The sequence below is a fragment of the Struthio camelus genome, chromosome 6 (genome assembly GCF_040807025.1).
Source record: "Struthio camelus isolate bStrCam1 chromosome 6, bStrCam1.hap1, whole genome shotgun sequence".
NCBI classification, from domain to species: Eukaryota; Metazoa; Chordata; class Aves; order Struthioniformes; family Struthionidae; genus Struthio; species Struthio camelus.
Window position 1 is genome coordinate 19,745,379 of NC_090947.1, and position 15,565 is coordinate 19,760,943.

Sequence of the window (15,565 nt, forward strand, 5' to 3'; positions counted from 1 at the left end):
AGTCTGAGCTCCTTGTTTTGTCTTTTTGGTCCACCACATGTTTATTTATCTCCTTTTGTGTTCTTTGTATTGACGACATGTGTGTATGATATAGTGATACTATATCCCCTTTTAAAACTGCGTAATGCAATCTTTTAAAGTGCCAGAGAAGCCTCGGAGAGTCGTCCCTGAACCAAAAATTCCAGCTGCCCCTAAAGAAGCTCCAGCAGCTAAAGGTATAAAATAGTTTCTCATCTGAGTGATATATACATTTATCTTCAAGGGCATAATGTTTGTCTTACTGTCTTGTTTGTACCTGTTGCCACGAGCAGTGTTTGCTTCCAGTGATGAACGGTTGTTTCAAATTCCATTGTGTGCTGTGCAAAGTGTTTGGGTTAACTCAGTAAAATTTCTTTTAACTGTTAAAAAAAAAAAAACACTATGATGTGTTAGACAATTACAAACATTGGAGTTAAATATTATTTCTCATTTCCTTCTTATCTTTACTTATATTTTTAGTGCCTGAAGTTCGTGAGAAAGCTGTTCCTGAACAGAAAGTATCTGTCCCTGTTCCTAAAAAAATGGAAAGTCCACCAGCAATAGGTATATCAGTGGTTTGTTCCTGTTGCAAAATATGTCTCTGCTGCATCCCTTAGCTAACATATAAGCATGTCGGCAAAAAATATAGCTCACTTATCAAATCTCTGCAGCATTAAACATGTACTTGTGTCTTTCTGTTTACAGTGTAGCTTGATGCCTGTGTGTTGATGAGCTTTACATGTTGTTTCCTCTTTTATCTTATGCTGGTTAGTGCGATAAATACAATTGTCTAAAGTTACACAATCTTTTTTAAGAACCTCCAGAAGAACAAGCACGTACATTTGAGATAGAAATTGAAGAACCTCCATCAACCAAAGGTAAATACAATGAGAATAATATTCTCATGGAGCTTTTTTGTCTAGTCTTGCAGCATTTGTATTTAGGCATTTTAGATGTAGAGAATTTTCTTTGTTAATATCTGCAATCTGAGTCTGCATATTCCCTTTATTTTGATTAATGGTCGTCATCTTTGTTTTTACTGTGGCTATAGATTACGCTCTTCTGCAGAGTCTTATTTTGTTTTTCTTGAAGGTTCTTTAACATTTTCTTATATAAAAAATCAGATAAGGTAGAACAAACTTACGTTTGTCTGCTGAATACAAAACTGCATTTCAAGTATTACAATTAAATATTTTTACATTTAATATTTTTAAGTGACTGAAGTGCACAGGAGAATTATCACAGAAGAAAAAGTTGCTGTTGCTAAAAAAGAGGAGGCTCCACCAAAAAGAGGTATATCACTTTCTAGCACTACACAATAAAAATATCTGTTAAAATACCAGCTTATATTTCTAATATCTGATTGTATAGCATAAATTGTATGTTTCAGTGTTTCTCTTTCTCTGTTTATGTGACTTAAAGAAATTTCAGGTCTCTGCGTTTGTGTTTTGTCACCTGCTTATGTTTAGAAGTGATGCTTAGTTCAAAATCTTTTAAAGTAAACAATTTTTCTTAAAAATGTCACCAGTGCCAAAGAAGCCTGTGCCGGAAGAGAAAGCACCACCTGTTCCAGTTCCACGGAAAGTGGCAGCTCCACCAGCTAAAGGTACATAAGTTCTTTTGAAAGTAGAGAAGGTTCCTACACATCAGTAGTCAATGATGTTCCTCATACTTATCATCTGCTTGGTTAATAGAATCCTAGTCTCTACCAAATTGATTATAAAGTAAAAGGAGCTTTGCCCTCTGCCCTCCAAAAGAATGCAGAAGGTGACAGAGAACAGTCACATACCTGCACTCTGTGCATATTCTGAGCAACTACTAATTTCGTTGATTACACTGGCTGCTTAAGAGATTTGGAAAGCTGAGTGAAGACGTTTACTCAGTGAAGAAGTCCAGTAAAAATGAACGTACATAGGAAAAAACAACTGTCAACATTTTAAGATGTCATCAGTATTCAAAACATAGGTTTTCAAACTTACAAGTATGTCCTCTGCTTCTGCAGTTTTCTTGTGTTTAGAAAGTGGTTTTGTTTTGTATTCTGTATGTGTGATGTTCTGTGGTTACATTACATTGCTGAAGAGCCTGGAAATGGATTTTGCATCCTACACCCTCTTACTTTTGTCTCCATCTTTGCAACTACATGTTGTGTGAATATGCTGTTAGCTTTTTGACATATTTTGACTCTTATCTAATATTTTATTTACTATTTTAGTAGATAATATATATATAATATTATTTTAATATTTATCTGTATTCCTGCTGTTAGTACAGTCGCACAGTATTTCAAAGTGTCTAATTTACACAGGGAATTTATTTCTGAAACCCCCCAAACTACTACTCTTCAAAATACCAAATACACATCTAGCTACTATGCGTTAAAGCTTAAGCAGGCCATTGTCTCTGTTAAATGTTAATTTAAATGTCTTTATGTTTGTGTGTTTGGTGTGATTGTGGTATTTATTGTAAGATACATATTCTTGATATGTAAATGTGTAATATTTGCCCATAGTTGTTTTCCTGTAGTTCTTTTGTATGAACTTCAGAAAATGTGTGAATTTTTTAGAATTCAGTATTCTTATAATTGCTATCTTTAAAGTACCAGAAGCACCAAAGAAAGTTGTCACAGAAGAAAAAGTATCCATTGCTGTTCCAAAAAGAAAAGTGTCTCCACCGCCAGAAGGTACTCCTGCTCATGGTTTAATCTATGAACAGACTGTCTGTAATGCCAGAGCTTCAAGCTTCCTGCCCTGGCACTTTTCTTGAAATTCTGACAGTGCGTTATGGTCCCAAGGGAATTGGAACAGAGTCCTTGAGAAACACTAGAGATGTGTTTTCCCCAGTTCCTCTGGGTGTGGGAGGTGTAAGGAAATAACTGTTTTTCTAAGATACCCTTAATAGATAGGTATTATTGTACACAGTATTGCACCAGAAAAAAATATACTAAAATAGGCTCTGTCTTTGAAGTAGCAACAGAAGAAGAACACTGGGCTATATCAGAGGAAGTATCCATTTCTCTTCACACAGAAGAGGAGATTTCCTACACAGGTATGAACAAACGAAAAAAAATTCTACGTCCAAATATGTGTCTTATGACACATATTTTTTGTCAGCTACTTAAAAAAAAAACAAGACACCAAAACACCTAGTTTCAAGTTCTCTCCGTCAGGGATTTGTTTGTCCTGAATGTGAAGCTTTTAGAACACCAAAGCAATTCCAGAACAATATTCCAGCCTCATGAAAGCCTTAAATCTTTCCCCCTGGCTTATTGTTGTTGTTACAGTGGAAGCGCAGTCATTTCAGTAGCTCCTCTTTTGCAAATCTTGCCACGTTTCAGCCCTTGGGAAGACAGAGCAAGCTTTCCCTTCATTTATATTAATATACTTGCCTCTTCTTGCAAAGTCTGTCCTTTCCTGTTCTGTGACAGCAATTCCTCATCTAAGAGGGAAGGTCAAAGAAACAACCTTTACCTCAGCCTTTGCCGCTCTTTGTTACATGGGTGGCTGAGTCACTTAGCACAATCCCAGTAATTGAACATGCCAGCACAAGGGCTTTGAAAAAAGTCCACAGCTTTCCAAGCAAATTCATTGCCATATTACTTTGGAAAGTAATCTGCTGATTTCTTGAAGCTGAGCCACAAGATGCCTCAGACTTACTACTTGTAGACCTCTTGCTGTTGAGAAACAACATTATTGAGCACTGTGGACATATCAGTTTTCGGTTTGAACTGAAGGTTAATACAAGCACAACAGTGTGAAGTTAAACAATCTCTCTACTGGAGTCTCTCTACTGGAGATAGAAGTGGGGCAGGCAGAGCTTGAGTATTAAGAGGAGGAGGGAAGAAGACCTTTTTCTGGCTTCTTGTAAGGCAGGGATGATATGCCAACTGGTCTCAGCAGAGGAAGTCAAAGCAGAAAACCATCAAAGGCAGCATTCCCTCATGGGATACCAAATAGAGGTGCAGTAGTTGGGAGAAAATAATTGAAATGAACCTATGCTTCCTGGCAAGGACACTGATGCACAATGCAGTTTTTGTAAACACTTCAGCCACTTACCAGTTCCAATCAGTTTTAGTTTGAGATTTCAAATTCAGATGTACCTGATACTTAGAATTAAATATCAGGACTCTGCCAGGATATATTTAAAGAGCTGCTCAGGCATCACATTGCCCTAAAAATAAAATCTGCTTAACAACCATCAAGACTTGTGGCAGCCTCTCTCTCCACATCTACTCTTGCTGCTAGTTGCTACGAAGCAAGATGGTAGAAATTCTCAAATTTGTCACTGACAAAATGGATTTCATCTCTTAAGAAGATCAAAAAGATCTCAGATCTGTTGAGAAAATGCTGAAGTTATTCTCTGACTTGGCAAGCCTGACGGTCTCCCAGTTGTTAAACCCTATAGTAATTGTCTGTGCATGGTTTCCCATGGTATTGATCACAAATTTCCCAAAAGACCTGCTTCAGAAGAAGAAAGCCATGCACTACTATTCTAAAAAAAGAGAATATACTACTTAAACAAAGTGTGCGTTCTTTCTGAACAAATCTTAAAGAGTTAAAATAATCATATCTTAATCTTTTGGAACTTTTAAAATTGTGAGACAGAAGCTTCTGCTCTCATAGGCAATGGCTGCTTGCTGCGCCTGGATAAACAAGACAGTTGGCAAAGTAATCAACAGAAGAGGACAAGTACCTTTCTTGCTGAGCAATGAGCTCTTCTGTCTTTAATTAGTCCAGAGCTTTCAGCCATTGAAATGTTTGCTCTTTATTTATTGAACAGCTGCCTAATTGCTTCCATAATAACATGTCCAGTGTCAATAAGCACAGTTGTGTTTTATATATTAACCATGTATTTGTAGGATATCTTTTTATGTTTCTTGCCAGCGATGTTTTTTACTCTTAAACAATGCTATCTAAAATTCTTAAATATAAATGTACTATATCTTTTAAGTGCCTGATGCACCAGAGAGGGCTGTCATTGAAGAAAGACTACCAATTTCTCCTCCTAAAAAAGTGGCAAGACCACCAGCTAAAGGTATACTGGATAGAGTATTGAAATATAATGTACATGTTTTTTGTATATTGTATGTTACATGTGCAGTGAGTACTGCTTTGTTTTCTGTGCATCGTTCTTCTTTTGGTTTGGTTTAATTCTTACTAGAAAATGCCCTGTGGGCATTTAAGTATCAGTAAGATCTGTGCACTAAATTTTAAGATTCTTATAATTGCTATCTTTTTAAGTGCCTGAAGTACACAAGACAGTGGTCCGAAAAGAAAAAGTATATGCTGAAGTTCCTCAGTACGAAGAGGAAGAAAAGGTTCCACAATATGAAGAGGAAGAATCCACCAGATATGAGAAGGAAGTAATCCATCACAAGGAGGAGGTCCGCCATTATGAAGAAGTTACTCACTATGAGGAGGAAGTTCCTCCATATGAAGAAGTTCCTCAGTATGAAGAAGTCGTCGCCCATTATGAAGAGGAAGCTGCTTATTATGAAGAGCAAGTGCCTCAATATGAGGAAGAGGAAGTCCAAGTTCCCCAATATGAAGAGAAGGCTCCCCCACCAGTTAGAGGTATACTTTAATTTTAGGGTTATATGAGAAAAAGTAATGCCTTTTCACTCTGTCATTGTGTTGAAGTTCTAATGCATTCCAATGTAGTCTCCAGTCTATCTTTTCCCAAGGTATTGAATGATTAGTAAAAAACGTGTTGGATGGTTGTATGCCTACTGTTCAGTACTACTTCTATAAATTTAATTGTTGCACGTCATAAGTGTTCATTCCTTTTTCACAGGAAGTCTTTATAATCCACTAAGAAAACTTAAATCAACTTTATTTCATCCTTATCTGTGGTCTAATCTTGCTGTCAGTCTGTATTTGAAATACCTAGAAATGTTTATGAGAATTCTGCAGTCACAGGAAAAAAAAACATTTTTTATCTAGAAAATAGGTAGGATATTTGAAAATGAGTGACTTAGGAACACAAGTTGCATTCTGTTGCACTCAAAAATGTTTGAGAACCCTTTTTTTTTTTTTTGAAGGGAATAATATATTTTCATGGAAAGCAAAGGTATAAAAGTTCTATTAAATTACCATATTTTCATACTCTTAGTTGTAGATGCTTTCCTTCAGAATATATTTTTATGGAGATGGTGCAAATTTTCAACATTGTTAGTACAGGATGTACTATGTTGAAGCTGTACTAGCTGTACTAACAGTACTATTCACAACTTAGAGAGGACAACCAGGACATTCCAGGATCTTGGTAATAAAGCCTTTCAACCTCCTACGTCATAATATGAGGACATAGAATAGCTATACCTGATTTTCCAAAGAGATCTTAATCATTTAAGAGTACTTAAAAATGTATAATATTTGCTAGTCCTTACTCAAATCATGCCATTGGATCTCTTCCCCAAAGAGAAGTTTAGGATTTCTGTTGACTAACTAGCATATGTTAGAACTCTATCCAATGTTGTTTGCACTGGAATTTTGATATATTGGTTGGCATGTTTTCCTGTGCACTGTGAAAGCAAGATTGTCCTGAATAGGAGCAAGATTTGGGTTAATTAAAAATTCCCTTAACTCTATGACATTAATTAAGCTTAATTCATACGTGCTCCAATCTTTCTTCAGCCCATTCAGAGCCAATGGGCTTAGTCTCCTGCCATCACAAAACTTGTATGGATATTCCTGGTTTCTGAGTACAAAGAATGCTAAGATACATTTTAGTTGAAATCTTTGTCTCACTGCAGTTAAAGGGAAAATTTCTATTGATTTTAGCAGTCAGGATTTTTTTTTTTTGGTATCAAAGTAAGCCACTCATGAACATTACCGTTAACCGACAAATTCTGGTATAAACAGTTGGGTACTTGTAATGTGTCCATAGCTCTATGTTAGAAGCAAATGCATTGATAAAGTTGATGCACTTGCTTTTTTCATATAGTTACCACTGGTAGATTTCTGAGGAAAAAAGTGTAATTGACAATATATATTAAATATATATCCTAAATATGCTTATTCAACATGATTAAATATTATCTATTACATACCTGAGAAACATTAGGATGATAGTTCTTGGGGAAAATAAGGAGAAAAGTAGTAAAACCATTAATTATCTGATACAGCAATTAAAGTAGTTATTTATTAGAATGTTCTTTTTTTGTCCATTTTAAACATTTTTAATTTGCTTCAAAAATTGAAGGAAATATGTAAAGCTGTATTTTTTCAAGTTTCCCATCATGATACTTCTTAATCTTCTCTAATAGCTGTTTTTGAAAAGTCAAACTATATCTTACTCAATCTTTGGATCAGCAAATATCCCCTTGAATTTAAAACTATTAGGGTTGATGACATCAGTGGCTGAGGAGGGAGAATGGGCTTAATAGAAGCGAGTGCATTGTTTGCCATTTTATTTTGTCTTAATGTGCAACCCACATTAAATCATAGCTGTATGTTCTGGGTGTGTGTTTGAGGTTTGTGCTAGGGATGCTTGCTTGTACTTTACATTCCTGTTGTTTTAAAAGTAAATTCCTAAAACAATAATGGTATCTTTGAAGTGCCTGAGGTGCCCAAGAAGCCTGTTCCAGAGGAGAAAATATCTATTCTGAAGAAAAAAGAAGCTCCTCCAGCAAAAGGTACATTATCTTTTCTTAGCAAATGTTCCCTGAATATCTAGTATGCAATATTTCTCAAATGCTTTAGTTAAGCATTACTTTTCCTGCTCTTGTGGGAGGGGGCTCTTCATAGGAAAAGTTTGTGGTGCTGTCTTTTTTGTTTCATTTCTGTTCTGAATAGCTTGTGCATTATTCTTATACCAAAATAATGTTTTTGAAGTGCCTGAGGTGCCGAAGAAACCTGTACCAGAAAAGAAAGTCCCAGTGCCAAAGAAGAAGGAAGCTCCACCAGCTAAAGGTATATCAACTTGTAATTGGTAGTGCTCAGAAAGGTCTTCTAGATTTGTTTTATCTTCTCACTTGCATTAGACATACAATAGCAAAAGGATTGTAGCTCTTAAGAATTGTAGTGCTTTGTGTTTATATTCAATAATTTAGTGTCACTGGCTTTTAAATCATGGCATTTTAGCTTCTTGTTCAAAACTCAATTTACAATACTATCTTTAAAGTTCCTGAAGTGTCAAAGAAACCTGTACCAGAAGAGAAGGTACCTGCTCCTGTACTGCAAAAGAAGGAAGCTCCGCCAGCTGCAGGTATATCAGCTCTTGACTAAATGCATTGAGAAAAAATGTTTTTTGTTCTTTGTTCATCTTTCCTCTTTAAAATAATGTAGTACAAAAGACAGATTTCTGTTCTTGGCAGTATTCTTTGTCTCAAGACACTTAATTCATGTTGCTTCTCTTTACCTTATAGTTCAAAAATTAAATTCTTAAATAATATCTTTAAAGTGCCTGAAGTACCAAAGAAACCTGTGCCAGAAGAGAAGGTCCCTGTGCCTAAAAAAGTTGAACCTCCACCAGCCAAAGGTACCTGAGTTTGTGATTCAACCATGTGCTTCTAGTTTTATTTCTCAACTTGAGAATACTGCAAATAACAATCCCATTCCTCTTCCTAATGCATTTGATCTGGAACCATTCACTGATGTTATGTGTGATCATTTCTGTTAGTCATATGTTTGTTCTACACTTTGCAAATTTACGCATTTGTGTTTTGTGTTGTGTCTCTCTTTTGAAGTGGAATAAAGGATAATAGTTATTTATATATCTAAATGTTTTTAAAATACTCACTCTTGCAAAAATAGCTATTCCGAAGGTAAGTAATGTACCTAAACAGCCAGATTCCCCCCTTAACCTTACTACATCAACTTTTAATTCTATAGTTTATATGTTTCTAAATTTATAGTTATGTGAATCTGTGGATAAACCACCCACTTTTAAAATCAATGTTATCTTTCTTACAAAATTAAATTTAACATATTTGTGTAGTTATCTTAATGTCAGTTATGTTATCATTTTACTTTGTTTTATGTGACACTGAAAATGAATTTCTTGAACAAAAATGTCTTTAAAGTGCCTGAAGTGCCCAAGAAAGTTCCAGAAAAGAAAGTACCTGTTCCTGTGCCTAAAAAGCCAGAACCTCCACCAGCCAAAGGTATCTTTTCTCATAACTAAACATACGAATGATGCGTCTTACTAGAATTAAGCGGGTGTATGGTAGCAGTTTGTGTTAAATGTACTTGCTAATTCATATGCTTCAGCTTCTGTGTGACCTGTCAGTTTCTGATGTCATGTACAGAGTGATCTGTGTGTGATGTTGTAAGTCTCCTACAATTAAATACTATCTTTGAAGTGCCAGAGATACCAAAACCTCCTCCTGAAGAGGTACCAGTTTTTGTTGCCGAGGAAGAGGTAGAGGAAGAGGAAGAGGAAGCTGTTCCAGAAATACCAGAAAAAGGTACACCATTCCTTCTTGAAAGTTATCAGAGAGCTCTCTCCAGTTCATTAAGCTATCTTCATCTCTATTCATTTTAAGTTTGATGTAGACCTTAATTATCATTTTGAGAGAGTTTTCTTCATCTTTTGGTTGTTTGTGATCTTGCTCTATGTTTTTAGTGGTTTTGATGGTCTAAAAGTAATTGAAAATTTCTTTACAAAATGATGTCTTTAAAGCACCAGAGATGCCCAAGAAAGCTGTCCCAGAAGAAAAAGTGCCTGTTGCCGTTCCTAAAGTAAAGAAATTTCCACCAGCTAAAGGTATATCATATTGTAATATATGCAGACAATTATGTTTTCATAGTTCTATGAAATCTTACTTTAAAACTCATAGTTTGTACTCATGTAAAGCCAGATCCTTGGTTCTAGCACCTTGATGATCCTCTGCAGCAAAAAATGCTAGGTCTTAGATAGGGCTTGATTGTCTGTTTTGTTTTTGACTTCAGGAGGCTGAGACTCAGACCTTGAATGATCTATTTGTTTTTCATTTTAAGATCTGCCTTGAATAAAATGATGCATTGTGATATCATTACTCAGAATTAGTGTTCCCTTGGCATAATGTTTAAACAAAATACCTGGAACAATGACCTATGGACTTTTATCAGGAAACTCTTCTGGTCAGCAAGATCATTCTGACACATATCTTTACAGTGTATGTTCAATTCTCAAGCCTATTAGCTAAACTGATACAAAAAGAAAATCAAAACTCAGGTGACCCTGTGAGTAGCTGGAAGATGAACCCTAAATGTGAAATTCAAAGTGGAGGCAGATTGTTGCAGAGATTACCCTTTGACGCTGAACAATTTCTACCAAGGCAGCTGACTTATTTAGAAAAAAATTGGAAAGCAGACACTTTTTTGTGTAAAAAATTAAGTGCCATTAATTTTCTACAACCTCTTTTATAGCATATGTTACTAATGTTTAAGGTCAGCAGTGATGCAGTGTAGTTAAGAACTGGGCATGGAGAGCTAAGCCTCATATAATTCATATAACCCACATCCATTTTGCTGTTTTTAGGAGAAGAGGGGAAAATAACTAATAGAATTTTCTTTATGTCAATTACCGTTGTTATTTTAAAGTTGAGGTCCTTATGTTTTATGTTGTCAATTTTTCTTTGGAATGTTGCAAAAGTAAAGTTCTTAAAATAAAATAATATCTCTAAAGTGCCTGAGGTGCCAAAGAAAGTTGTACCTGAAGAAAAGCTTCCCATTTTTGTTCCTGAAGAAGAAGAAGAGGAAATCATTCCAGAAATACCAGCAAAAGGTACACCCTCTCTTCTTGCAAGTTACCAGGGAGATCTTTTGGGCTTGTTTAGATTCATCTTTATTTCTTGTTCTAAATTGCATATAAATCATAATGATCTTTGGGGGAAGTTTCTGGTCTTATTTTGTGTTTTTTAATGTTTTTAATGCTTTGAAAGTAAATTTAAAATATATTTGCAAAATAATTTCTTTAAAGAGCCGGAGGTTCCTAAGAAACCTGTTCCAAAAGAAAAAATACCTGTACCTACTCCTGAAAAACTGGAGCTTCCTCCAGAAAAAGGTACATGATTGATACCTAGGAAATTAATCTGTGTTTTTATTATCATTCCACATCTATACATTTTTTTCTAATTTATGTTATTTTTGTGCACATGCTGTCTTTTCTGTTTTGATGTCTAGGATAGTCTATCAAATTTCTAACAAAAAATAACTTATATAATAATTTGACTTTCTGAAGAGATCTTTCTCTGGATAAAGTGTCTTTTGTTTATATTTCAATTTCATCTTTAAAACATCCTGCAAAACAGTTCTTATTCCAGTTTATATGTTTGTGTATGTTTTGTGTTGCCTTTCTAATATTACTGCCCAATGACATTCTTAAAACAAAAAAAATGTCTTTAAAGTGCCCGAGGTGCCTAAGAAACCTGTTCCTGAAGAGAAAGTTCCTGTTCCTAAAAAGGTGCCAGCTCTACCAGCTAAAGGTATTGCAGTTTGTAAATTTTTGTAAATGTTGTTGTAAATGTGGAAAGTTATCATTAGTGGATAACATTCTTCAAGTTGAACTCGGCACAAGATATTTTCATATGTCTGTCTTGTATTATATTTGCCACTGTATTGTTTATTTGTAAGTTTCTGTTCTGCTGTTCATAAGTTTCTGGTTTGTACGTGTTCTGTTTTAAAAATTGTGCAACAAGAACACTGATGTAAAATCATGTCTTTAAAGTACCAAAGGTGCCTAAGAAAATTGTTCCTGAAGAGAAGGTACCTGTTGCCCAGCCTGAAAAAGTGGACGTTCCAACTGCAAAAGGTAGATGTCCTTCCAATTATGATTATTATTATACGTACTAAAAATATTCTTGACCTTCTTTCTAACTTTGTCATTGTCACGAAATTTCTGTCCTAGTTTATGTTAAACTCTTCGGTATCAAAGTTTAGATTGTAAAACTGTAAAGCTTTGTTTCCTGTGTCATTTACTCATACTGCTTTAAGATTTTTAAAATTCCTAAAAGAAAACCATATCTTTAAAGTTCCTGAGGTGCCAAAAAGGCCTGTTGCAGAAGAGAAAGTGCCACCTGCTGTCCCTAAACCCAAAGAACCTCCACCAACTAAAGGTACAGATTCACTTCTTATTCTTCGCAAAGATTTGTTTTTCCTCTTCCTTTCTAAAATCTTTTAGAATATATTTACTGTTTCAAGAGCATATTCTACTTTATTGTAACTTATACTTGTGGTTATCAAGTATAGTTTCTGTTCTGCATGGACTGTCTTAGCTAACTGTAAAAAATTTTAAATAATTTTAAGGTAGTAACAATAACACTATCTCTAAAAGTGCCTGAAGTACCCAAGAAACTTGTCCGCAAAGAAAGAGTCCCTGCTCCTGCTCCTGCTCCTGCTCCTGCTCCTGCTCCTGCTCCTGTTCCTGCTCCTGCGGTGGAGAAATATGAGTATATATATGAGGAGTACGAGAAATATGAGACATATGACAGTACTGAAGACTTTGAGCAGGTTCAGGAAACTGAAGAAATTGAGGCATATGAGGAAGCTGAAGAACCTGAGAGATATGAGGAAGTTCAGGAACAAGAAGAATATGAAGAGGAAGTTGAAGAAAGGGAAGCTATCTATGAAAAGTATGAATTTAAGGAGCAGGAAGAGATCTATGAGAAGCCTGAGGAGGTGTATGAGGAAGCTTATGAAGTCCAACCGACTATAGGTACATCAACTCATGATTTCTTTATTCTTACTGCTATTTGTTGAGTTTCCAGCTACAGCTTAGGCCTCCTTTTGGTGTTCATTTATGTTTTTCCCCACTCGTATTCCTATGTGTGTCTGCCGCTGATGATAAAAAATCCACTCAAAGATTATTTCTCTCCTATTCCGTCCCTTCTAAGGATTCTTTCCCTTCAAAGTGGAATGGGAAGATTCTCCATTGGACTGCCTAAAATGAGCTAGTTTAGGTGTGACATGTGCAAAGTAAATGATAATTCCTTGATGCAATTCAGCTTCAGTTTAGATTCAATAGTTTAATGCGTCAATATTTGTTTCCCTTGCCTCGTTTAATGCCTGTGAGTTACAGAGTTCTTAAAACTCAGTTAGGGCCTTCCTTCTTATTATTTAATTTTATGATTATAAAATTATAGGATCCCTCATGCCAAACAGAAAGTGCATCTAAAATACACCAGAGAGACATAAAGCAATATTCCTTAGCTTTCGTTGCTCACGAACTCTGAGCTAAGTAGCTGTTCCTTGTCTCTGCATATATGATGGGATGGTTCTTCTATGGATGAACGATTGTGCTGTTTCTGTTGAAATTCTTTGTAAATAATCTAAAAATCCCTAATGAAACATTTTTTAAAGTGCCTGAGGTGCCTAAAAGACCTCTACCAGAAGAAAAAGTGCCTGTTCCTGTTCCTAAAAAAGAAGCTCCACCGGCTAAAGGTACATTAGCCACTAGATAAATTTAAAAACAAAGCCCTCTACCGTCTCAGAATCTGCCTTGCCCCTCAGAAAAACCTTTCTTCAACAAATTAAAATGGAAGAAAATGACTTTCTTCCTGAAGACAAAGGAATGGGGTGAGGGAGATTTCTCAAGATTCAATTCTTTGTCATCACAATATTAATGAAATTTCCTAATTATTGAAAACAAGTGGTTACAAAAATTAATGAAGGTGCGTTAAGCTGTACCATGATCCTTTGTAGTAATACTATGTCAATCAAATCCTAGTTTCCCATAGTGTCCTAAAAATCAAGGACCCTTTTCAACCCTAATGACAAGCTGGAGTGCATACAATCCTAATATGTGTTTCCTGTAGGAGGCTGTACAAAAGATGAATGTCATGAATAGCAATTGTCACTGGATGGAAGTAGAATTTCTGTGCTAGCCTGGAGTTCTCTAATTTTCTATTCAAAGCACTAGATTTGCCAGAAACACATTTTGTGCTAATTTTTACAGTTGTTTCTCATGCAAATTGTCATAATGAAATCAGTGGGATGGGGTTTTATTTTTGCTTAAAGACTTAGAGTTACCTGATAGGAAGTGGAAACCTTAATATATTTCAAGCTGTCATCAATTACAGCTGATAGTCCATGAAGTAGTTATTATGGATTATCCTAATCAAAAGTTCACCAAACAAGAGCAGTGTTTTCTTTCAGTGAATACTGAAGACTCTAGCCATGCATATCCAAACAAAATTGTCCAACCAGAATCAGGAGGCAAAGGGATGGCCTGCAAGGTCGCCAGCATTAGCAAGTGTGGACACTGTGTTTTGTAATCTTTTAACTTCTTTGACTTTTTGCATTGTTTGTTTTTGTTTAACTTTTATTCTTACATAATATTCATGCTGCAAAAATTCTTTAAAAAACAATGTCTTTAAAGTGCCAGCAGTGCCAAAGAAACCTGTTCCAAAAGAAAAAGTGCCACCTGCTGTTCCTGAAAAAGAAACGGCTCCACCAGCTAAAGGTATACTTCCTCTTTATTGTACCCATGAATAATGAGCTCTAATTTCAATCTTTCATCTTCATTATTTGTTGAGAAAGATATGTGTATGTATTATGTCGCCGTGGTACGTTTTTCAGCTGTTTGTGACTAAGTCTTTTTGCCTGTTTGTTTCAAGTCATTTATTGAAAATATGTGAAGTTCCTTTAAAAAAATGCATGCTCTGTCCTTAAGCTACCTAAGAGAGCAGTACAAGGAGTATTTTTGGTTCTTCTGAAAAGGAGGAGATTCAAAAATCCAAAACTATATCTGTCTTTCAAGAAAATGTTTTTAATATGTATTTAATATGTTATTCTTCTGTCTAATCTTCAAAATTAACATAAATGTTCTTTCAAATGTTCTTTGTTGTTTCATGAATCGGCCTTGTTAGATTTGCTCGTCTTCTTTCTAACTTCTTCCAAATAACTTTAAAAGCCCTAAAACTAAATAATATCTTAAAGGGCCTGGTGTTCTCAAAAGAGCTATCCGTGAAGAAAAGAAACCTATACATGCAGCTGAAATAGAAGTTCCACCACTGAAAGGTAGAGGAACTTTTGATATGAGATTTTATGGAAAGGAAATATTTGTATCTTTATTGCCAACTAACATCTTTTAAAATGATCCTAATGTTATTTATGTCATGGCAAAGGCATCTAATCCCTAGCTGCAGGTTCTATTCTGAGTGATAAACCGAAAACTCTTTCATATATGTGATGTATACAGGCTGGAGAGTGTGCTGGTATATGTGTGCTACACTGATTTATCAACTGAAACGTGCTGAGGAGGCATCACTACTTATACCACCAGTATATTAAAACCTCAGTGCTTTTTATTTTCGGATTACAACTGTGAATTTAGTTTAAACTGAGGTTTTGAAGTTAATATATTGGTCATGATATTCGTCGAGCAGGGATACGATGAAAGCTAGTAAGTTAAAACCATTAAAGCAGTTCCATGTATCAGAGGGAAAAGCATGAGGATACAGTGAAAATAGCAAATGACTTGTACTCTTTGAGAGCAGAACCGATACATTTCTTCACATAATTAATTACTCCAGCAAGCTAGTTTTAGAACTGCATAATATTTCTCCTACAGAAATGCTCAGTATTGGAGACCTCAAGAGAACTTTCCTATTAGGATGTTTTGTTTT

The 15,565-nt window shown here is 35.3% G+C and overlaps 1 protein-coding gene across 1 annotated transcript in view; it reads left to right on the top strand.

Moving 5' to 3' along the window:
* The window catches only part of TTN (titin), a 243,634-nt gene that overhangs the window by 98,775 nt on the left and 129,294 nt on the right, over positions 1–15,565 (top strand). Inside the window, 25 exon segments of the mRNA XM_068949560.1 lie at positions 141–215; positions 499–582; positions 834–896; positions 1,234–1,311; positions 1,547–1,624; positions 2,615–2,698; positions 2,983–3,063; positions 4,966–5,049; positions 5,256–5,588; positions 7,574–7,651; positions 7,851–7,928; positions 8,140–8,223; positions 8,419–8,496; positions 9,041–9,121; positions 9,320–9,424; positions 9,640–9,723; positions 10,627–10,725; positions 10,921–11,004; positions 11,348–11,425; positions 11,668–11,751; positions 11,972–12,055; positions 12,274–12,654; positions 13,299–13,379; positions 14,317–14,400; positions 14,877–14,957. Coding sequence (XP_068805661.1) covers positions 141–215; positions 499–582; positions 834–896; positions 1,234–1,311; positions 1,547–1,624; positions 2,615–2,698; positions 2,983–3,063; positions 4,966–5,049; positions 5,256–5,588; positions 7,574–7,651; positions 7,851–7,928; positions 8,140–8,223; positions 8,419–8,496; positions 9,041–9,121; positions 9,320–9,424; positions 9,640–9,723; positions 10,627–10,725; positions 10,921–11,004; positions 11,348–11,425; positions 11,668–11,751; positions 11,972–12,055; positions 12,274–12,654; positions 13,299–13,379; positions 14,317–14,400; positions 14,877–14,957 — 2,604 coding nt within the window.